We start from the raw sequence: 22,504 nt of genomic DNA on the forward strand, positions 1-22,504 counted from the left end.
AATGCCATGACAGTATATACAGTGCATTCGGAAAGTATTCAGACCCCATCCCTTTTTCCTGGGTCGGCAGACACAGACATATTCTAAAATGGATGAAATACTTTCCCCCCCTTATCCATCTACACACAATACACCATAATAACAAAAGCGAAAACAAGTTTTTAGAAATTTTTGCAAATGTATAAAATAAATAAATTAATGAAATACCTTATCTACAAAGAATTCAGACCCTTTGCTCTGAGACTCAAAATTGAGCTCAAGTGCATCGTGTTTCCATTGATCATACTTGAGATGTTTCTACAACTTGATTGGAGTCCACCTGTGGTACATTCAATTGATAGAACATGATTTTGAAAGGCTGTCTAGACCTGTCTATATAGGGTATCACAGTTGACAGTGCATGTCAGAGCAAATACCAAGCTATGAGGTCGAAATAATTCTCCATAGAGCTCCAAGACAGGATTGCGTCGAGGCTCAGATCTGGGGAAGGGTACCAAAAATCTTCTGCAGCATTGAAGGTCCCCAGGAACACAGTGGCCTCCAACATTCTTAAATGGAAGAAGTTTGGAACCACCAAGACTCTTCCTAGGGCTGTCCGCTCAGCCAAACTGAGCAATCAGGGGAGAAGAGCCTTGGTCAGGGAGTGGACAGAGAACCCGATGGTCACTCTGACAGAGCTCCAGAGTTTATCTGTGTTAATGGGAGAACCTTTGAGAAAATGTGATATTTCAGTTTTTTATTTGTAATAAATGTGCAAAGAAAATCTAAAAACCTTTTTTGGATCTTTCTTTATGGGGAATTATGTGTAAATTGATGAGGGGAAAAAAACTATGAAATTAATTTCGTAACAAGACTGTAAGGTAACAAAATGTGGAAAGAATCAAGGGGTCTGAATACTTTCTGAATGCAATGTATCAGCATTTGAATTGTGTTTGTGCGTCTCTCTGTGTGTGTGTGCGTGTGTGTATATGTGTGTGTGTTTCTGTTGCCTTACCTTGATGCCCTTTCCCAGGCTCTCCAGTGAGTTGATGTCCAGTCCTTCCTTACATGCCTGTAGACAGGAGATCACTTTCTGGCTCTCTATCTTCCCTGGCCTAATGGTCAGCCCTGACAGACTGCCCCGGAAGTACTGAGTGAACCGCGGCTTCGTAACCTCACCACCTACACACAGAGGTGACAGTTCAAGAATAATAATTAAATACAGTTCCACTATTATAATGTAGAATGAAAGGAAATCCTTCCAGAACCCTCAATAGCCAATGACTAAAAAGTCAGTAATGAGTGACAGTAGCACACAGCAATCCCGCTGTTAACGGCCGTCGTATGCTTCAGGTCTCCCAGCATGTACAGTGCCTTGCGAAAGTATTCGGCCCCCTTGAACTTTGCGACCTTTTGCCACATTTCAGGCTTCAAACATAAAGATATAAAACTGTATTTTTTTGTGAAGAATCAACAACAAGTGGGACACAATCATGAAGTGGAACGACATTTATTGGATATTTCAAACTTTTTTAAGAAATCAAAAACTGAAAAATTGGGCGTGCAAAATTATTCAGCCCCCTTAAGTTAATACTTTGTAGCGCCACCTTTTGCTGCGATTACAGCTGTAAGTCGCTTGGGGTATGTCTCTATCAGTTTTGCACATCGAGAGACTGACATTTTTTCCCATTCCTCCTTGCAAAACAGCTCGATCTCAGTGAGGTTGGATGGAGAGCATTTGTGAACAGCAGTTTTCAGTTTTTTCCACAGATTCTCGATTGGATTCAGGTCTGGACTTTGACTTGGCCATTCTAACACCTGGATATGTTTATTTTTGAACCATTCCATTGTAGATTTTGCTTTATGTTTTGGATCATTGTCTTGTTGGAAGACAAATCTCCGTCCCAGTCTCAGGTCTTTTGCAGACTCCATCAGGTTTGCTTCCAGAATGGTCCTGTATTTAGCTCCATCCATCTTCCCATCAATTTTAACCATCTTCCCTGTCCCTGCTGAAGAAAAGCAGGCCCAAACCATGATGCTGCCACCACAATGTTTGACAGTGGGGATGGTGTGTTCAGGGTGATGAGCTGTGTTGCTTTTACGCCAAACATAATGTTTTGCATTGTTGCCAAAAAGTTCAATTTTGGTTTCATCTGACCAGAGCACCTTCTTCCACGTTTGGTGTGTCTCCCAGGTGGCTTGTGGCAAATTTTAAACGACACTTTTTATGGATATCTTTAAGAAATGGCTTTCTTCTTGCCACTCTTCCATAAAGGCCAGATTTGTGCAATATACGACTGATTGTTGTCCTATGGACAGAGTCTCCAACCTCAGCTGTAGATCTCTGCAGTTCATCCAGAGTGATCATGGGCCTCTTGGCTGCATCTCTGATCAGTCTTCTCCTTGTATGAGCTGAAAGTTTAGAGGGACGGCCAGGTCTTGGTAGATTTGCAGTGGTCTGATACTCCTTCCATTTCAATATTATCGCTTGCACAGTGCTCCTTGGGATGTTTAAAGCTTGGGAAATATTTTTGTATCCAAATCCGGCTTTAAACTTCTTCACAACAGTATCTCGGACATGCCTGGTGTGTTCCTTGTTCTTCATGATGCTCTCTGCGCTTTTAACGGACCTCTGAGACTATCACAGTGCAGGTGCATTTATACGGAGACTTGATTACACACAGGTGGATTGTATTTATCATCATTAGTCATTTAGGTCAACATTGGATCATTCAGAGATCCTCACTGAACTTCTGGAGAGAGTTTACTGCACTGAAAGTAAAGGGGCTGAATAATTTTGCACGCCCAATTTTTCATTTATTGATTTGTTAAAAAAGTTTGAAATATCCAATAAATGTCGCACTTCATGATTGTGTCCCACATGTTGTTGATTCTTCACAAAAAAATACAGTTTTATATCTTTATGTTTGAAGCCTGAAATGTGGCAAAAGGTCGCAAAGTTCAAGGGGGCCGAATACTTTCGCAAGGCACTGTACTTCAACCAGACAGGTCCTGAGTCCTCCCCTCTCTCTCTACTAATGTTACTGTTAATGTACTGTCTGTGACATTACTAGGCATATGGGCTGGAGACAGGCCACTGATTCCAGGTCATTTCTCACTGTGAGCCTGTTGGCAGCACCACACCACATACAATTATAATTGCCTTCAGGAGATCATTAGGAGAGAGAGAGAGAGAGGGGGGGGGATTTAAACTGCAGCCTGGCCTCTGCCTGCATGCACTGCATGGTCTGCGTGATAAACACACACAGAGTGCACACTCTCAATCCGCTGGCATGAAGTATTGTCCATTGACTGTATTGACACATTCTGAGCTTTTCCCATGAAACTTCTTTCTCTTTTACTTCCCTTATTACTTGTTAATTTCTTTCCCTCTAAAATGCCAATTCCATCACACAGTTTCACATCCTCATTCTTTCAATCCTGTCACCGCTAGCTCAGAGAAGCTATGCATTATGCTAATGAGCACTTATAAAACGATAATGTAAAACGAACAAATCAAGTCGCAAATTCCTTCACAGCCAGGGAGAATAATCATTCTTCAGCTGTGATTACCCCAGAAAGCAGCCAGACTCCTCTTGAAGTTTGAAGCAACTTTCACTAGAGCTTGTCAGTGGCACATTGAGCTCGTCAATAAGGCGGTCGCTCGCAGCTAAAGCCTTTGAAAAGGCAATGGTCAGAGCTAATAGCACTGTGTAAGGATAACAGGGTGGTTACTGAGGGCTTAGTTCCCTTCAGAGAGGCCTAATGGTCGCTGACCTCCTCCTCTATTCAAGGTCTACTAATCCCTTCTTCAGGGCGACACAACTCCATCAGCCATTCAACTCTATGTGCCATTCAACTCCATCAGCCATTCAACTCTATGTGCCATTCAACTCCATCAGCCATTCAACTCTATCTGCCATTCAACTCCATCAGCCATTCAACCCCATCTGCCAAAAAATGATCCGCTCGTTGTCTCTCTTTTCCTCACCTCCTCTCTCCTCCTCTCTTCTCCTCACCTCCCCCTCCCCTCGTCTCCTCACCTCCTCTCTTTTCCACCTCTCTTCTTCTCAACTCCTCTCCTCCTCTCTTCTCCTCACCTCCTCTCCACTCTTCTCATCTCCTCACCTCCCCTCCTCACCTCCCCTCTTCTCCACTCTTCTCCTCACCTCTTCTCCACTCTTCCCCTCACCTCCCCTCGTCTCATCACCTCCTCTTCTCCACTCTTCCCCTCACCTCCCCTCGTCTCATCACCTCTCATTTTCTCCTCTCCTCTCCTCTCCTCTCCTCTCCTCTCCTCTCCTCTCCTCTCCTCTCCTCTCCTCTCCTCTCCTCTCCACACCTCCTCTTCTCTTCTCCTCTCTTCTCTTCTCACCTCACCTCACCTCCTGTCCTACCCTCCTCTCATCTTTTCACCTCCTCTCATCTCTTCTCCTCACCTCTCCTTTCCTCCTCTCCCCACCTCTCCTTTCCTCCCCTCTTCTCCTCACCTCTCCTTTCCTCCTCTCTTCTCCTCACCTCCTCTCCTCCTGTCATTCCACCCTGTTGAAAATGGCCTGATCTATCTCTGCACATAATTTAGGGCTACGCATCATTAGACACATTCATACAGTCATTTAGCTAATAGTAGGCTCTAGAGTAGGAGTAGTGAACTTTTAACTGGGCATCAGGCGTTGCTGAAGACAGCTTGATTGTATCTCCACTTTTCATCTTCATTGTGCATCGAATATGGATTAAAGCTTCCGGCAGTTAGGTTCATTCATGGTCAAAAATACACATTATGCACACAGCACTTCGAAGACAGCCATTGTTATCTTTGGTCTGGAGAGAGAAAATCTGACACTACTTGTCCAGTCGGCCTAATTGATGATGAAACTATCTCTGATGAGGACCACCACAGGAAAGGAAGACTCAGAGTTACCTCTGCTGCAGAGGACAAGTTCAGTAGAGTTAACTGCCCTCAGATTGTAGCCCAAATAAATGCTTCAAAGTTCAAGTAACAGACTCATCTCAACATCAACTGTTCAGAGGAGACTGTGTGAATCAGGCCTTCATGGTCAAATTGCTGCTAAGAAACCACTACTAAAGGACACCAATAAGAAGACGATACTTACTTGGGCAAAGAAACATGAGCAATGGACATTAGACCGGTTGTTACCCTGTCCTTTGGTGTGATGAGTCCAAATTTGAGATTTTTGGTTCCGACGGGTTTGTCTTTGTGAGACGCAGAGAAGGTGAACGGATGATCTCTGCATGTGTGGTTCCCACCGTGAAGCATGGAGAAGGAAGTCTGATGGTGTGGGGGTGCTTTGCTGGTGACACTGTCTGTAATTTATTTAAAATTCAAGGCACAGTTGACCAGCATGGCTACCACAGTACTCTGCAGCGATGCGCCATCCCATCTGGTTTGCGCTTAGTGAGACTATCATTGGTTTTTCAACAGGATGACCCAACACACCTACAGGCCATGTAAGGTCTACTTGTCCAAGGAGGAGAGTGATGGGGTGCTTTATCAGATGACCTGGCCTCCACAATCACCTGACCTCAACCCAATTGAGCTGGCTTGGGTTGAGTTGGACCGCAGAGTGAAGAAAAAGCACCAACAAGTGCTCAGCATATGTGGGAACTCCTTCAAGACTGTTGGAAAAGCATTCCAGGTGAAGCTGGTTGAGATAATGCCCATATGTGTTATTTCATAGTGCTGATGTCTTCACTATTATTCTACAATGTAGGAAATAGTAAAAAAAAAACTTGAATGAGTAGGTGTTTCCAAACTTTTGACTGGTACTGTATATATATATTTTTTCTGTTGTTATTTTACCCCCCCCCCCCCCCCAATATCGTGATATCAATCCAATTACAATCTTGTCTCATTGCTGCAACTCCCCAACGGGCTCGTAAGAGGCAAAGGTCGAGTCACGCGTCCTCCGAAACGTGACCCGCTTAACTTAACCCGGAAGCCAGCCTCACCAACGTGTCGAAGGAAACTGTTCAACTGACGACCGAAGTCAGCCTACAGCCGCCCAGCCCACCACAAGGAGTCGCTAGAGCGCGATGAGCCAAATAAAGCTCCCCCAGCCAAACCCTCCCCTAACACGGACGACACTGGGACAATTATGCACTGCCCTATGGGACTCCCATTTACGGCCGGTTGTGACACAGCCTGGGATCAAACACAGCGATGTAGTGTCTTAGACGCTGCGCCACTCGGGAGGCTGAGATGTATGTTTAAGCCTTCCCCAAACCTTAACCCTTATCTTAACCATTCGGAGTTAATGCCTAACCTTAAACATAAAGAAACAATTCTGAGTTAATACCTAAACTTAACATTAAACACTTTGAAATTTGACTTTGAGAAACATCTAATTCTGACTTAAGACAGAGGTAGTTGCATTTTCATCATAATCATTTTCATCATCATTGTCATTGTAATTGTCATCATCACCTTGCCAGCAGGCACCCACAGTGAGCTGTACGTCAATCTGAGAGGGGTGGATCGGCCAATCGTCTGTCACCAGGTAAGGGTCGTAGGTCACTCCGTCCATGTAGAGTGTCACCACAGGAAACTCCACGTTAATGACGTAATAGTGCCACTCCTTATCACAGATCTGCATCGGAAAGAGAGAGAGAGAGAGAGAGAGAGAGAGAGAGAGAGAGAGGGAAAGAGAGAGAGGTGAAATACCAGTGTGCCACCACAGAAGCAAGATTTTTGACCTGTTGCCACAAGAAAAGGGCAACCAGTGAAGAACAAACACCTTTGTAAATATAGTGTGAGCTATGCATATATATATATATAATATGACATTTGAAATGTCTTTATTGTTTTGGAACTTCTGTGAATGTAATGTTTAGTGTAAATTTTTACTGTATTTTCACTTTTGTATATTATCTACCTCACTTGCTTTGGCAATGTTAACATATGTTTCCCATGCCAATAAAGCCCCTTGAATTGAATTGAATTGAATTGAGAGAGAGAGAGAGAGAGAGAGGGAGAGAGGGAGAGAGAGAGAGAGCAAGAGAGGGCTATTAAAATAGAAGCAGAGAGGGAGATTGAAATAGAAGCAAAGAGGGAGATTGAAATAGAAGCAGAGAGGGAGATCGAAATAGAAGCTGAGAGAGAGTGAGAGAAAGTGAGAGAGAGAGGGCGAGAAGAAGAGTGAAAGAGAGAAATAGTCAATGAAAGAAAGAAAGAGAGAAATAGTGAATGAAAGAAAGAAAGAAAAAGAGGGAGAGAAAGATAGGGAGATAAAGAGAGAGAGAGGGAGAAAAAAATAGGGAGATAAAGAGAGAGAGAGGGAGAAACTGAGCTGTACTTCCTAACCACCTGCCAAATGTATGACAATATTAGAGACACATATTTCCCTTAGATTTCCCACTGCCTATCTAAGGTCTTCGAAAGCCAAGTCAACAAACAGTTCACTGACCATCTCGAATCCCACCGTACCTTCTCCGCTGTGCAATCTGGTTTCCGAGCCGGTCACGGGTGCATCTCAGCCACACTCAAGGTACTAAACGATATCTTAACCGCCATTAATAAAAGACAGTACTGTGAAGCCGTCTTCATCGACCTTGCCAAGGCTTTCGACTCTGTCAATCACCATATTCTTATCGGCAGACTCAGTAGCCTCGGTTTTTCGGATGACTGCCTTGCCTGGTTCACCAATTACTTTGCAGACAGAGTTCAGTGTGTCAAATCGGAGGGCATGCTGTCCGGTCCTCTGGCAGTCTCTATGGGGGTGCCACAGGGTTCAATTCTCGGGCCGAATCTTTTCTCTGTATATATCAATGATGTTGCTCTTGCTGCGGGCGATTCCCTGATCCACCTCTACGCAGACGACACCATTCTATATACTTCCGGCCCGTCCTTGGACACTGTGAAATCTAACCTCCAAACGAGCTTCAATGCCATACAACACTCCTTCCGTGGCCTCCAACTGCTCTTAAACGCCAGAAAAACCAAATGCATGCTTTTCAACCGATCGCTGCCTGCACCCGCATGCCCGACGAGCATCACCACCCTGGATGGTTCCGACCTTGAATATGTGGACACCTATAAGTACCTAGGTGTCTGGCTAGACTGTAAACTCTCCTTCCAGACTAATATCAAACATCTCCAATCGAAAATCAAATCAAGAGTCGGCTTTCTATTCCGCAACACAGCCTCCTTCACTCACGCCGCCAAACTTACCCTAGTAAAACTGACTATCCTACCGATCCTCGACTTCGGCGATGTCATGTACAAAATTGCCTCCAACACTCTACTCAGCAAACTGGATGCAGTTTATCACAGTGCCATCCGTTTTGTCACTAAAGCACCTTATACCACCCACCACTGCGACTTGTATGCTCTAGTCGGCTGGCCCTCGCTACATATTCGTCGCCAGACCCACTGGCTCCAGGTCATCTACAAGTCCATGCTAGCTAAAGCTCCGCCTTATCTCAGTTCACTGGTCACGATGGCAACACCCATCCGTAGCACGCGCTCCAGCAGGCGTATCTCACTGATCATCCCTAAAGCCAACACCTCATTTGGCCGCCTTTCGTTCCAGTACTCTGCTGCCTGTGACTGGAACGAATTGCAAAAATCCCTGAAGTTGGAGACTTTTATCTCCCTCACCAACTTCAAACATGTGCTATCTGAGCAGCTAACCAATCGCTGCAGCTGTACATAGTCTATTGGTAAATAGCCCACCCATTTTCACCTACCTCATCCCCATACTGTTTTTATTTATTTACTTTTCTGCTCTTTTGCACACCAATATCTCTACCTGTACATGACCATCTGATCATTTATCACTCCAGTGCTAATCTGCAAAATTGTAATTATTCGCCTACCTCCTCATGCCTTTTGCACACAATGTATATAGACTCCCCTTTTTTTGTACTGTGTTATTGACTTGTTAATTGTTTACTCCATGTGTAACTCTGTGTTGTCTGTTCACACTGCTAAGCTTTATCTTGGCCAGGTCGCAGTTGCAAATGAGAACTTGTTCTCAACTAGCCTACCTGGTTAAATAAAGGTGGAATAAAAAAAATAATAAAAAAGACCCACAAAGAATTTGAAACAAATCCAATTTTGATACACTTCCATATCTACTGGGTGAAAATACCACAGTGTGCCATCACAGCAGCAAGATTTGTGACCTGTTGCCACAAGAAAAGGGCAATCAGTGAAGAACAAACACCTTTGTAATTACAACCCATATTTATGTTGTATTTACAATGGTGTTTGTTTTTTATTGGTTGCTCGATTTGCACATAGTTACAACACTGTTTACAGACAAAATATGACATTTCTAGTGTCTCTATTCCTTTGGAACTTTTGTGAGTGTAACGTTTACTGTTAATTTTATATTGTTAATTTCACAATTTTTTATTTTCTATTTCACTTGCTTTGGCAATGTAAACATATATTTCCCATGCCAATAAAGCCCTTTGAAATGAATTGATAGGGAGAAAGAGAGAGGGAGAGAGCGAAAAGGGGAGATATAAGAAGGGGTTGTTAGATAAACATAAGCACAAGACGCTCACTCAGCTCTTTCTTTATAAGGAGAACATAATTACTGTTGTGAGGCAGTTACAGTATAAAGGCTTCTGCTGGGTCTGCCCATTGGTTGTGGTTTTGGAAAAGCTGATGGAGGTTTAATAGCCCCCTTGCAGAGTGTCTGTCAGACGGGGGCTGAGAGCTCTGAGTGGGGCTGAACGCACTTCTGATGGTGCTCCTGCTAGGACAGCAGATGGGTGAGCTATCACCTCAGTTAGGACATGATGAGCACTGCACCAAATCTCACACATTCAGTGGCTGCCAAGCGCAGAGGTCAACACACACACGCCAACATGCAAACAGCCACATAGTAGAGATGACTAGTAGAAAATATACTGTAGCCCCACTGTCTAGGGGGTAGCTCTGCCAATCTCTAGGAGGTAGTCATGCCACTCTCTAGGAGGTAGTCCTGCCACTCTCTAGGGGGTAGCTCTGCCACTCTCTAGGGGGTAGCTCTGCCACTCTCTAGGGGGTAGTCTTGCCACTCTCTAGGGGGTAGCTCTGCCACTCTCTAGGGGGTAGCTCTGCCACTCTCTAGGAGGTAGTCCTGACACTCTCTAGGGGGTAGTCTTGCCACTCTCTAGGGGGTAGTCCTGCCACTCTCTAGGGGGTAGTCCTGCCACTCTCTAGGGGGTAGTCCTGCCACTCTCTAGGGGGTAGTCCTGCCACTCTCTAGGGGTAGTCCTGCAACTCTCTAGGCGGTAGTCCTGCCACTCTCTAGGAGGTAGTCATGCCACTCTCTAGGGGGTAGCTCTGCCACTCTCTAGGAGGTAGTCCTGCCACTCTCTAGGAGGTAGTCCTGCCACTCTCTAGGGTGTAGTCCTGCCACTCTCTAGGAGGTAGCTCTGCCACTCTCTAGGAGGTAGTCCTGCCACTCTCTAGGAGGTAGTCCTGCCACTCTCTAGGGGGTAGCTATGCCACTCTCTAGGAGGTAGCTCTTCCACTCTCTAGGAGGTAGTCCTGCCACTCTCTAGGAGGTAGTCCTGCCACTCTCTAGGGGGTAGCTCTGCCACTCTCTAGGAGGTAGTCCTGCCACTCTCTAGGAGGTAGTCCTGCCACTCTCTAGGGGGTAGTCCTGCTACTCTCTAGGGGGTAGTCCTGCCACTCTCTAGGGGGTAGTCCTGCCACTCTCTAGGAGGTAGTCCTGCCACTCTCTAGGGGTAGCTCTGCCAATCTCTAGGAGGTAGTCATGCAACTCTCTAGGAGGTAGTCCTGCCACACTCTAGGGGGTAGCTCTGCCACTCTCTAGGGGGTAGCCCTGCCACTCTCTAGGGGGTAGCCCTGCCACTCTCTAGGAGGTAGTCCTGCCACTCTCTTAGATGTAGTCCTGCCACTCTCTAGGAGGTAGTCCTGCCACTCTCTAGGGGGTAGTCCTGCCACTCTCTAGGAGGTAGTCCTGCCACTCTCTAGGAGGTAGTCCTGCCACTCTCTAGGGGGTAGTCCTGCCACTCTCTAGGGGGTAGTCCTGCCACTCTCTAGGAGGTAGTCCTGCCACTCTCTAGGAGGTAGTCCTGCCACTCTCTAGGAGGTAGTCCTGCCACTCTCTAGGGGGTAGTCCTGCCACTCTCTAGGAGGTAGTCCTGCCACTCTCTAGGAGGTAGTCCTGCCACTCTCTAGGGGGTAGCTCTGCCACTCTCTAGGAGGTAGTCCTGCCACTCTCTAGGGGGTAGTCCTGCCACTCTCTAGGAGGTAGTCCTGGCACTCTCTAGGGGGTAGCCCTGCCACTCTCTAGGGGGTAGTCCTGCCACTCTCTAGGGGGTAGTCCTGCCACTCTCTAGGAGGTAATCCTGCCACTCTCTAGGGGGTAGTCCTGCCACTCTCTAGGTGGTAGTCCTGCCACTCTCTAGGGGGTAGCTCTGCCACTCTCTAGGGGGTAGTCCTGCCACTCTCTAGGAGGTAGTCCTGCCACTCTCTAGGAGGTAGTCCTGCCACTCTCTAGGAGGTAGTCCTGCCACTCTCTAGGAGGTAGTCCTGCCACTCTCTAGGAGGTAGTCCTGCCACTCTCTAGGAGGTAGTCCTGCCACTCTCTAGGAGGTAGTCCTGCCACTCTCTAGGAGGTAGTCCTGCCACTCTCTAGGGGGTAGTCCTGCCACTCTCTAGGGGGTAGTCCTGCCACTCTCTAGGAGGTAGTCCTGCCACTCTCTAGGGGGTAGTCCTGCCACTCTCTAGGGGGTAGTCCTGCCACTCTCTAGGGGTAGTCCTGCCACTCTCTAGGAGGTAGTCCTGCCACTCTCTAGGAGGTAGTCCTGCCACTCTCTAGGGGGTAGCTCTGCCACTCTCTAGGAGGTAGTCCTGCCACTCTCTAGGGGGTAGTCCTGCCACTCTCTAGGAGGTAGTCCTGGCACTCTCTAGGGGTAGCCCTGCCACTCTCTAGGGGTAGTCCTGCCACTCTCTAGGGGGTAGTCCTGCCACTCTCTAGGAGGTAATCCTGCCACTCTCTAGGGGTAGTCCTGCCACTCTCTAGGTGGTAGTCCTGCCACTCTCTAGGGGGTAGCTCTGCCACTCTCTAGGGGTAGCCCTGCCACTCTCTAGGAGGTAGTCCTGCCACTCTCTAGGGGGTAGCTCTGCCACTCTCTAGGAGGTAGCTCTGCCACTGTCTAGGAGGTAGTCCTGCCACTCTCTAGGAGGTAGTCCTGCCACTCTCTAGGAGGTAGTCCTGCCACTCTCTAGGAGGTAGTCCTGCCACTCTCTAGGAGGTAGTCCTGCCACTCTCTAGGAGGTAGCCCTGCCACTCTCTAGGAGGTAGTCCTGCCACTCTCTAGGAGGTAGTCCTGCCACTCTCTAGGAGGTAGTCCTGCCACTCTCTAGGGGTAGTCCTGCCACTCTCTAGGAGGTAGTCCTGCCACTCTCTAGGGGGTAGTCCTGCCACTCTCTAGGGGGTAGCCCTGCCACTCTCTAGGGGGTAGTCCTGCCACTCTCTAGGGGGTAGCTCTGCCACTCTCTAGGGGGTAGCCCTGCCACTCTCTAGGGGGTAGTCCTGCCACTCTCTAGGGGGTAGTCCTGCCACTCTCTAGGGGGTAGTCCTGCCACTCTCTAGGAGGTAGTCCTGCCACTCTCTAGGGGGTAGTCCTGCCACTCTCTAGGGGGTAGCCCTGCCACTCTCTAGGAGGTAGTCCTGCCACTCTCTAGGGGGTAGCCCTGCCACTCTCTAGGTGGTAGTCCTGCCACTCTCTAGGGGGTAGCTCTGCCACTCTCTAGGGGGTAGCTCTGCCACTCTCTAGGAGGCAGTCCTGCCACTCTCTAGGAGGTAGTCCTGCCACTCTCTAGGGGGTAGTCCTGCCACTCTCTAGGGGGTAGTCCTGCCACTCTCTAGGGGTAGTCCTGCCACTCTCTAGGGGGTAGTCCTGCCACTCTCTAGGGGGTAGTCCTGCCACTCTCTAGGAGGTAGTCCTGCCACTCTCTAGGGGGTAGTCCTGCCACTCTCTAGGGGGTAGCCCTGCCACTCTCTAGGGGGTAGCTCTGCCACTCTATAGGGGGTAGCCCTGCCACTCTCTAGGGGTTAGTCCTGCCACTCTCTAGGTGGTAGCCCTGCCACTCTCTAGGGGGTAGCTCTGCCACTCTCTAGGGGGTAGTCCTGCCACTCTCTAGGGGGTAGCCCTGCCACTCTCTAGGGGGTAGCTCTGCCACTCTCTAGGGGGTAGTCCTGCCACTCTCTAGGTGGTAGCTCTGCCACTCTCTAGGGGGTAGCCCTGCCACTCTCTAGGGGGTAGCTCTGCCACTCTCTAGGGGGTAGTCCTGCCACTCTCTAGGTGGTAGCTCTGCCACTCTCTAGGGGGTAGTCATGCCACTCTCTAGGAGGTAGTCCTGCCACTCTCTAGGGGGTAGCCCTGCCACTCTCTAGGGGGTTGCTCTGCCACTCTCTAGGGGGTAGCCCTGCCACTCTCAAAGGGGTAGCTTTGCCACTCTCTAGGAGGTAGTCCTGCCACTCTCTAGGGGGTAGCCCTGCCACTCTCTAGGGGGTAGTCCTGCCACTCTCTTAGAGGTAGTCCTGCCACTCTCTAGGAGGTAGTCCTGCCACTCTCTAGGAGGTAGTCCTGCCACTCTCTAGGAGGTAGTCCTGCCACTCTCTAGGAGGTAGTCCTGCCACTCTCTTAGAGGTAGTCCTGCCACTCTCTAGGAGGTAGTCCTGCCACTCTCTTAGAGGTAGTCCTGCCACTCTCTAGGGGGTAGTCCTGCCACTCTCTAGGAGGTAGTCCTGCCACTCTCTAGGAGGTAGTCCAGCTACTCTCTAGGAGGTAGCTCTGCCACTCTCTAGGAGGTAGTCCTGCCACTCTCTTAGAGGTAGTCCTGCCACTCTCTAGGAGGTAGTCCTGCCACTCTCTTAGAGGTAGTCCTGCCACTCTCTAGGAGGTAGTCCTGCCACTCTCTAGGGGGTAGTCCTGCCACTCTCTAGGGGGTAGTCCTGCCACTCTCTAGGAGGTAGGCCTGCCACTCTCTAGGGGGTAGTCCTGCCACTCTCTAGAGGGTAGTCCTGCCACTCTCTAGGGGGTAGTCCTGCCACTCTCTAGGAGGTAGTCCTGCCACTCTCTATGGGGTAGTCCTGCCACTCTCTAGGGGGTAGCCCTGCCACTCCCTAGGGGGTAGCTCTGCCACTCTCTAGGGGGTAGCTCTGCCACTCTCTAGGGGTTAGTCCTGCCACTCTCTAGGGGGTAGCTCTGCCACTCTCTAGGAGGTAGTCATGCCACTCTCTAAGAGGTAGTCCTGCCACTCTCTAGGGGGAGGCCCTGCCACTCTCTAGGGGGTAGATCTGCAACTCTCTAGGGGGTAGTCCTGCCACTCTCTAGGTGGTAGCTCTGCCACTCTCTAGGGGTAGTCCTGCCACTCTCTAGGGGGTAGCTCTGCCACTCTCTAGGGGGTAGCCCTGCCACTCTCTAGGTGTTAGCTCTGCCACTCTCTAGGAGGTAGTCATGCCACTCTCTAGGAGGTAGTCCTGCCACTCTCTAGGGGGTAGCCCTGCCACTCTCTAGGGGGTAGCCCTGCCACTCTCTAGGGGGTAGCTCTGCCACTCTCTAGGAGGTAATCCTGCCACTCTCTAGGGGGTAGTCCTGCCAATCTCTAGGAGGTAGTCCTGCCACTCTCTAGGGGGTAGCTCTGCCACTCTCTAGGGGGTAGTCCTTCTCTCTCTAGGTGGTAGTCCTGCCACTCTCTAGGGGGTAGCTCTGCCACTCTCTAGGGGGTAGTCCTGCCACTCTCTAGGGGGTAGCTCTGTCACTCTCTAGGGGGTAGCTCTGCCACTCTCTAGGGGGTAGCTCTGCCACTCTCTAGGGGGTAGCTCTGCCACTCTCTAGGGGGTAGCTCTGCCACTCTCTAGGGGGTAGCTCTGCCACTCTCTAGGGGGTAGCTCTGCCACTCTGTATGGGATATCACTGCTCTCCAGACAGTTGTTGGATGCCTTGGAGACTTGATCCTGTCTGTCTCTGGCTGGTAGGGTAAAGGAGGGTGAGGACCCTGCAGCTCCATACAGTATACTATGGGACTGAGTGGCAAGCCACGCTTTCACTCCAAAGTACCCAGGCCTACAGGCCGATAGTCTACAGCCAGCCTTCTCCAGCAGCCCCTCCATGCGTACTTCTCAGGTGTCCTCTCCTGCCCCCTCTCTCTCTTCCCTCCCTTTCTCTCTCTTCCTATCCCTGCATCATCTCTCTCTCTCTCTTGCTTTCTCCTCCCTCTCTCACTATGCACGTTTCTTTTAACTCTCCTCTCTTGCTCTCTCTCTTTTCCTCCCCCTCTCCCTGGGGCTACTCGTTGCCCTGGTTGTGATTCATTGTAATTGCTCTCTGGCAGACAGACACGGCCCTGCTCTACTGCTCTTTGATCTGCTGTCAGGCTTATCCTGCGATAACCTATAGCATTAGCCTGGATGAGTTAGCATAGGATATACCCCTACTGTCTACTGCATACTGTCTGGACATGCATCAGCCAGTGTAAACTGCCCACATTGGGCCAATTTTACTCTCTTATAAAGATTTCAGTAATCAACATGATGTCCCACTGATGTCTATGGTGAGACATACATGTCTTGTTCCATTGTGCTTCTGTCACGTTCTGACCCTAGTTCTTGTGTTTTTTCTTTGTTTTAGTTGGTCAGGACGTGAGTTTGGTGGGTATTCTATGTTTTTGTGTTTCTAGGTTGGGTTTCTTGTTTGGCCTGATATGGTTCTCAATCAGAGGCAGGTGTTAGTCATTGTCTCTGATTGGGAACCATATTTAGGTAGCCTGTTTTATGTTGGGTTTTGTGGGTGGTTATTTTCAGTCTTTGTGTATCTGCACCAGATAGAACTGTTTCGGTTGTCACTTTGTTGTTTTGTGTTTTTGAATTGTTCAGTTTTCCATTAAAATGATGAACACTAACCACGCTGCGCTTTGGTCCTCTCTATCTCCAGACGACAACCGTGACAGAACCACCCATCACAACAGGACAAAGCAGCGTGGTAACAGGCAGCGGCAGCAGGAGCAGCGCAAGAAGGAGGAATTGACATGGGGAGGACGAGTTGGACGGCAAAGGACCCTGGGCAGAGCCAGGGGAATATCGCCGCCCCAAAGCAGAGCTGGAGGCAGCAAAAGCAGAGAGGCGGCATTATGAGGAGCGAGCACGGCAGGGCGGCTGGAAGCCCGAGAGGCAGCCCCAAAAATGTATTGGAGGGGGCACACGGGGTGTGTGGCGAGGCCAGGTAGGAGACCTGAGCTAACTTCCCGTGCTTACCGGAGAGAGAGAGGGACCGGGCAGGCACCGTGTTATGCGGTGGAACACACGGTGTTCCCCGTGCATGTGCATAGCCCGGTGCAGTACATTCCAGCTCCTCGTATCGGCCGTGCTAGAGTGGGCATCGAGCCAGGTGCCGTGAAGCCGTTTCTACGCATCTGGTCTCCAGTGCGTCTCCTCGGGCCGGCGTACATGGCACCAGCCTTACGCATGGTGTCCCCGGTTCGCCTGCATAGCCCAGTGCGGGCTATTCCACCTCGCCGCACTGACCGGGCTACGGGGAGCATTCAACCAGGTAAGGTTGGGCAGGCTCGGTGCTCAAGAGCTCCAGTACGCCTGCACGGTCCAGTCTATCCGGTGGCAGCCCCCCGCACCAGGCTTCCTGTGCATCTCCAGAGCCCAGTACTCCCTGTTCCTGCTCCTCGCACTCGCCCTGAGGTGCGTGTCCCCAGCCCGGTACCACCAGTGCCAGCACCACGCACCAGGCCTACAGTGCGCTTCGTCTGTCCTGAGCCGCCAGAGTCTCCCGTCTGTCCTGAGCCGCCAGAGTCTCCCGTCTGTCCTGAGCCGCCAGAGTCTCCCGTCTGTCCTGAGCCGCCAGAGTCTCCCGTCTGTCCTGAGCCGCCAGAGTCTCCCGTCTGTCCTGAGCCGCCAGAGTCTCCCGTCTGTCCTGAGCCGCCAGAGTCTCCCGTCTGTCCTGAGCCGCCAGAGTCTCCCGTCTGTCCTGAGCCGCCAGAGTCTCCCGTCTGTCCTGAGCCGCCAGAGTCTCCCGTCTGTCCTGAGCCGCCAGAGTCTCCCGTCTGTCCTGAGCCGCCAGTCTCCCGTCTGTCCTGAGCCGCCAGAGACGCCAGTCTGTCCTGAGCCGCCAGAGCCGCCAGTATGTCCTGAGCCGCTAGAGCCACCAGACTGTCCTGAGCCGCCAGAGCCGCCAGTCTAGTCTGAGCCACCAGAGCCGCCAGCCAGCCAGGAGCCGCCAGAGCCGCCAGCCAGTCAGGAGCCGCCAGAGCCGCCAGCCAGAAGACGCCAGGCCGCCAGCCAGCCAGGAGCCGCCAGCGGAGCTGCCCTTAAGTCCGGTACTGCCATTCAGTCCGGTACTGCCATTCAGTCCGGTACTGCCATTCAGTCCGGAGCTGCCATTCAGTCCAGAGCTATCCCTCAGTCCTGAGCTACCCCTCAGTCCTGAGCTACCCCTCAGTCCTGAGCTACCCCTCAGTCCTGAGCTACCCCTCAGTCCTGAGCTACCCCTCAGTCCTGAGCTACCCCTCAGTCCTGAGCTACCCATCAGTCCAGAGCTGCCCCTCAGTCCGGAGCTGCCCCTCAGTCCAGTGGGGCCTTTTAGTAGGGTTGCCAGTCCTAGGTTGGCGGCGAGGGTCGCCGTTCCTAGGAGGCCACAGAAGCGGACTAAGACTATGGTGGAGTGGGGTCCACGTCCAACGCCAGAGCCGCCACCGCGGACAGATGCCCACACAGACCCTCCCCTATAGGTTCAGGTTTTGCGGCCGGAGTCCGCACCTTGGGGGGAGGGGGGGGTACTGTCACGTTCTGACCCTAGTTCTTGTGTTATTTCTTTGTTTTAGTTGGTCAGGATGTGAGTTGGGTGGGTATTCTATGTTTTTGTGTTTCTAGGTTGGGTTTCTTGTTTGGCCTGATATGGTTCTCAATCAGAGGCAGGTGTTAGTCATTGTCTCTGATTGGGAACCATATTTAGGTAGCCTGTTTTCTGTTGGGGTTTGTGGGTGGTTATTTTCAGTCTTTGTGTATCTGCACCAGATAGAACTGTTTCGGTTGTCACTTTGTTGTTTTGTGTTTTTGAATTGTTCAGTTTTCCATTAAAATGATGAACACTAACCACGCTGCGCTTTGGTACTCTCTATCTCCAGACGACAACCGTGACAGAACCACCCATCACAACAGGACAAAGCAGCGTGGTAACAGGCAGCGGCAGCAGGAGCAGCGCAAGAAGGAGGAATTGACATGGGGAGGACGAGTTGGACGGCAAAGGACCCTGGGCAGAGCCAGGGAATATCGCCGCCCCAAAGCAGAGCTGGAGGCAGCAAAAGCAGAGAGGCGGCATTATGAGGAGCGAGCACGGCAGGGCGGCTGGAAGCCCGAGAGGCAGCCCCAAAAATGTATTGGAGGGGGCACACGGGGTGTGTGGCGAGGCCAGGTAGGAGACCTGAGCTAACTTCCCGTGCTTACCGGAGAGAGAGGGGACCGGGCAGGCACCGTGTTATGCGGTGGAACACACGGTGTTCCCCGTGCATGTGCATAGCCCGGTGCAGTACATTCCAGCTCCTCGTATCGGCCGTGCTAGAGTGGGCATCGAGCCAGGTGCCGTGAAGCCGTTTCTACGCATCTGGTCTCCAGTGCGTCTCCTCGGGCCGGCGTACATGGCACCAGCCTTACGCATGGTGTCCCCGGTTCGCCTGCATAGCCCAGTGCGGGCTATTCCACCTCGCCGCACTGACCGGGCTACGGGGAGCATTCAACCAGGTAAGGTTGGGCAGGCTCGGTGCTCAAGAGCTCCAGTACGCCTGCACGGTCCAGTCTATCCGGTGGCAGCCCCCCGCACCAGGCTTCCTGTGCATCTCCAGAGCCCAGTACTCCCTGTTCCTGCTCCTCGCACTCGCCCTGAGGTGCGTGTCCCCAGCCCGGTACCACCAGTGCCAGCACCACGCACCAGGCCTACAGTGCGCTTCGTCTGTCCTGAGCCGCCAGAGTCTCCCGTCTGTCCTGAGCCGCCAGAGTCTCCCGTCTGTCCTGAGCCGCCAGAGTCTCCCGTCTGTCCTGAGCCGCCAGAGTCTCCCGTCTGTCCTGAGCCGCCAGAGTCTCCGTCTGTCCTGAGCCGCCAGAGTCTCCCGTCTGTCCTGAGCCGCCAGAGTCTCCCGTCTGTCCTGAGCCGCCAGAGTCTCCCGTCTGTCCTGAGCCGCCAGAGTCTCCCGTCTGTCCTGAGCCGCCAGTCTCCCGTCTGTCCTGAGCCGCCAGAGTCTCCCGTCTGTCCTGAGCCGCCAGAGTCTCCCGTCTGTCCTGAGCCGCCAGAGTCTCCCGTCTGTCCTGAGCCGCCAGAGTCTCCCGTCTGTCCTGAGCCGCCAGAGTCTCCCGTCTGTCCTGAGCCGCCAGAGTCTCCCGTCTGTCCTGAGCCGCCAGAGTCTCCCGTCTGTCCTGAGCCGCCAGAGTCTCCCGTCTGTCCTGAGCCGCCAGAGTCTCCCGTCTGTCCTGAGCCGCCAGTCTCCCGTCTGTCCTGAGCCGCCAGAGACGCCAGTCTGTCCTGAGCCGCCAGAGCCGCCAGTATGTCCTGAGCCGCTAGAGCCACCAGACTGTCCTGAGCCGCCAGAGCCGCCAGTCTAGTCTGAGCCACCAGAGCCGCCAGCCAGCCAGGAGCCGCCAGAGCCGCCAGCCAGTCAGGAGCCGCCAGAGCCGCCAGCCAGAAGACGCCAGGCCGCCAGCCAGCCAGGAGCCGCCAGCGGAGCTGCCCTTCAGTCCGGTACTGCCATTCAGTCCGGTACTGCCATTCAGTCCGGTACTGCCATTCAGTCCGGAGCTGCCATTCAGTCCAGAGCTATCCCTCAGTCCTGAGCTACCCCTCAGTCCTGAGCTACCCCTCAGTCCTGAGCTACCCCTCAGTCCTGAGCTACCCCTCAGTCCTGAGCTACCCATCAGTCCAGAGCTGCCCCTCAGTCCGGAGCTGCCCCTCAGTCCAGTGGGGCCCTTTAGTAGGGTTGCCAGTCCTAGGTTGGCGGCGAGGGTCGCCGTTCCTAGGAGGCCACAGAAGCGGACTAAGACTATGGTGGAGTGGGGTCCACGTCCAACGCCAGAGCCGCCACCGCGGACAGATGCCCACACAGACCCTCCCCTATAGGTTCAGGTTTTGCGGCCGGAGTCCGCACCTTGGGGGGAGGGGGGGGTACTGTCACGTTCTGACCCTAGTTCTTGTGTTATTTCTTTGTTTTAGTTGGTCAGGATGTGAGTTGGGTGGGTATTCTATGTTTTTGTGTTTCTAGGTTGGGTTTCTTGTTTGGCCTGATATGGTTCTCAATCAGAGGCAGGTGTTAGTCATTGTCTCTGATTGGGAACCATATTTAGGTAGCCTGTTTTCTGTTGGGGTTTGTGGGTGGTTATTTTCAGACTTTGTGTGACTGCACCAGATAGAACTGTTTCGGTTGTCACTTTGTTGTTTTGTGTTTTTGAATTGTTCAGTTTTCCATTAAAATGATGAACACTAACCACGCTGGGCTTTGGTCCTCTCTATCTCCAGACGACAACCGTTACAGCTTCTGTGATATAAAACACCACCTTATTGTGGCTATACAGAGCGCAACTGTTCATGACATAGCTATAGTATAAAGCAAGTCAAGATTCGGCCCAAATTGTACTAATTAGAAGATTCCACAGCTGCTGGCCATGTTGTACCCAACCAGTGTATTCAGAGATACTGCGATGGTAGTCAAGCCTTAGATTAACAAGTCTGTGTGAAATGCAGCAAAGGATAAGATAGTGTCTGGAATTTAGACAAGAAACTTTCATAAGAACATACATATAGTTGAAGGCACCTCTATTGTTGGGCGCTTCCCACAGTTGAATATTTCAAAGCATGGGACTCATGGGAGAGTGGTGTGACTGGTAGATGACTTCCTCCAGGCTTCAAGGGGATGTGGCGGTCCCCATCGGACCCTGACTCTGCTGGGGGTGGGTGGGTGCTGAGGCTGCCTGCTGCTGGACAGACCTCCAGAGGGTAACAAGGAATAAACCAGGTTTAAGCCACTCTGTTTTCCCATAGGGTACAATAATCACACAGCAGCTAGCTGATGCAACAGTACAACAAGGAGGACCAGACTATCTCTGTCAGTGTTGGTATCTCTCTCAGTGTTGGCATGTCTGTCAGTGTTGGTATCTCTCTCAGTGTTGGCATCTCTCTCAGTGTTGGCATCTCTCTCAGTGTTGGCATCTCTCTCAGTGTTGGTATGTTTCTTTGTGTTGGTATCTCTATCAGTATTGGTATGTTTCTCTGTGTTGGTATCTCTCTTATTGTTGGCATGTCTGTCAGTGTTGGTATCTCTCTCAGTGTTGGTATCTCTCTCAGTGTTGGTATCTCTCTCAGTGTTGGTATGTATTTCTGTGTTGGTATCTCTCTCGGTGTTGGTATCTCTCTCAATGTTGGTATCTCTCTGTGTTGGTATGCTTCCCTGTGTTGGTATCTCTCTGAGTGTTGGTATGTTTCTCTGTGTTGGTATCTCTCTCAGTGTTGGTATCTCTCTGAGTGTTGGTATGTTTTTCTGTGTTGGTATCTCTCTCAGTGTTGGTATCTCTCTCAATGTTGGTATCTCTCTCAATGTTGGTATGATCCTCTGTGTTGGTAGCTCTCTCAGTGTTTGTATCTCTCTCAGTGTTGGTATGTTTCTCTGTGTTGGTATCTCTCTCAGTGTTGGTATCTCTCTCAGTGTTGGTATCTCTCTGAGTGTTGGTATGTTTTTCTGTGTTGGTATCTCTCTCAGTGTTGGTATCTCTCTCCATTTTGGTATCTCTCTCAATGTTGGTATGATCCTCTGTGTTGGTAGCTCTCTCAGTGTTTGTATCTCTCTCAGTGTTCGTATGTTTCTCTGTGTTGGTATCTCTCTCAGTGTTGACATCTCTCTCAGTGTTGGTATGTTTCTCAGTGTTGGTATGTTTCTCAGTGTTGGTATGTTTCTCAGTGTTGGTATCTCTCTCAGTGTTGGTATCTCTCTCAGTGTTGGTATCTCAGTGTTGGTATGTTTTTCTGTTTTGGTATCTCTCTCAGTGTTGGTATCTCTCTCAATGTTGGTATCTCTCTCAATGTTGGTATGATCCTCTGTGTTGGTAGCTCTCTCAGTGTTCGTATCTCTCTCAGTGTTGGTATGTTTCTCTGTGTTGGTATCTCTCTCAGTGTTGGCATCTCTCTCAGTGTTGGCATCTCTCTCAGTGTTGGCATCTCTCTCAGTGTTGGCATCTCTCTCAGTGTTGGCATCTCTCTCAGTGTTGGTATGTCTCTCAGTGTAGGTATCTATCTGTGTTTGCATGTCTCTCAGTGTTGGTATCTCTCTCAGTGTTGGCATCTCTCAGTGTTAGCATCTCTCAGTGTTAGCATCTCTCTCTGTGTTGGTATCTCTCTCAATGTTCGTATCTCTCTCAGTGTTGGTATGTTTCTCTGTGTTGGTATCTCTCTGTGTTGGCATGTCTCTCAGTGTTGGTGTCTCAGTGTTGGTATGTTTCTCTGTGTTGGTATCTCTCTCAGTGTTGGCATGTCTCAAAGTGTTGGTATC

General features: G+C 50.8%; 1 protein-coding gene across 1 annotated transcript in view; it reads right to left on the reverse strand.

Annotated features, from left to right (window-relative positions):
- Positions 1–22,504, reverse strand: part of LOC135545084 (calsyntenin-2-like) — a 496,007-nt gene that overhangs the window by 52,834 nt on the left and 420,669 nt on the right. Inside the window, exons 9-10 of the mRNA XM_064972725.1 lie at positions 6,425–6,587; positions 995–1,161 (exon numbers count right to left, since the gene is read on the reverse strand). Of these exons, the coding sequence (XP_064828797.1) occupies positions 995–1,161; positions 6,425–6,587 (330 nt within the window). The remainder of the gene's footprint in view (positions 1–994; positions 1,162–6,424; positions 6,588–22,504) is intronic.

This window comes from Oncorhynchus masou, chromosome 9 (assembly GCF_036934945.1).
Source record: "Oncorhynchus masou masou isolate Uvic2021 chromosome 9, UVic_Omas_1.1, whole genome shotgun sequence".
Lineage (NCBI taxonomy): Eukaryota > Metazoa > Chordata > Actinopteri > Salmoniformes > Salmonidae > Oncorhynchus > Oncorhynchus masou.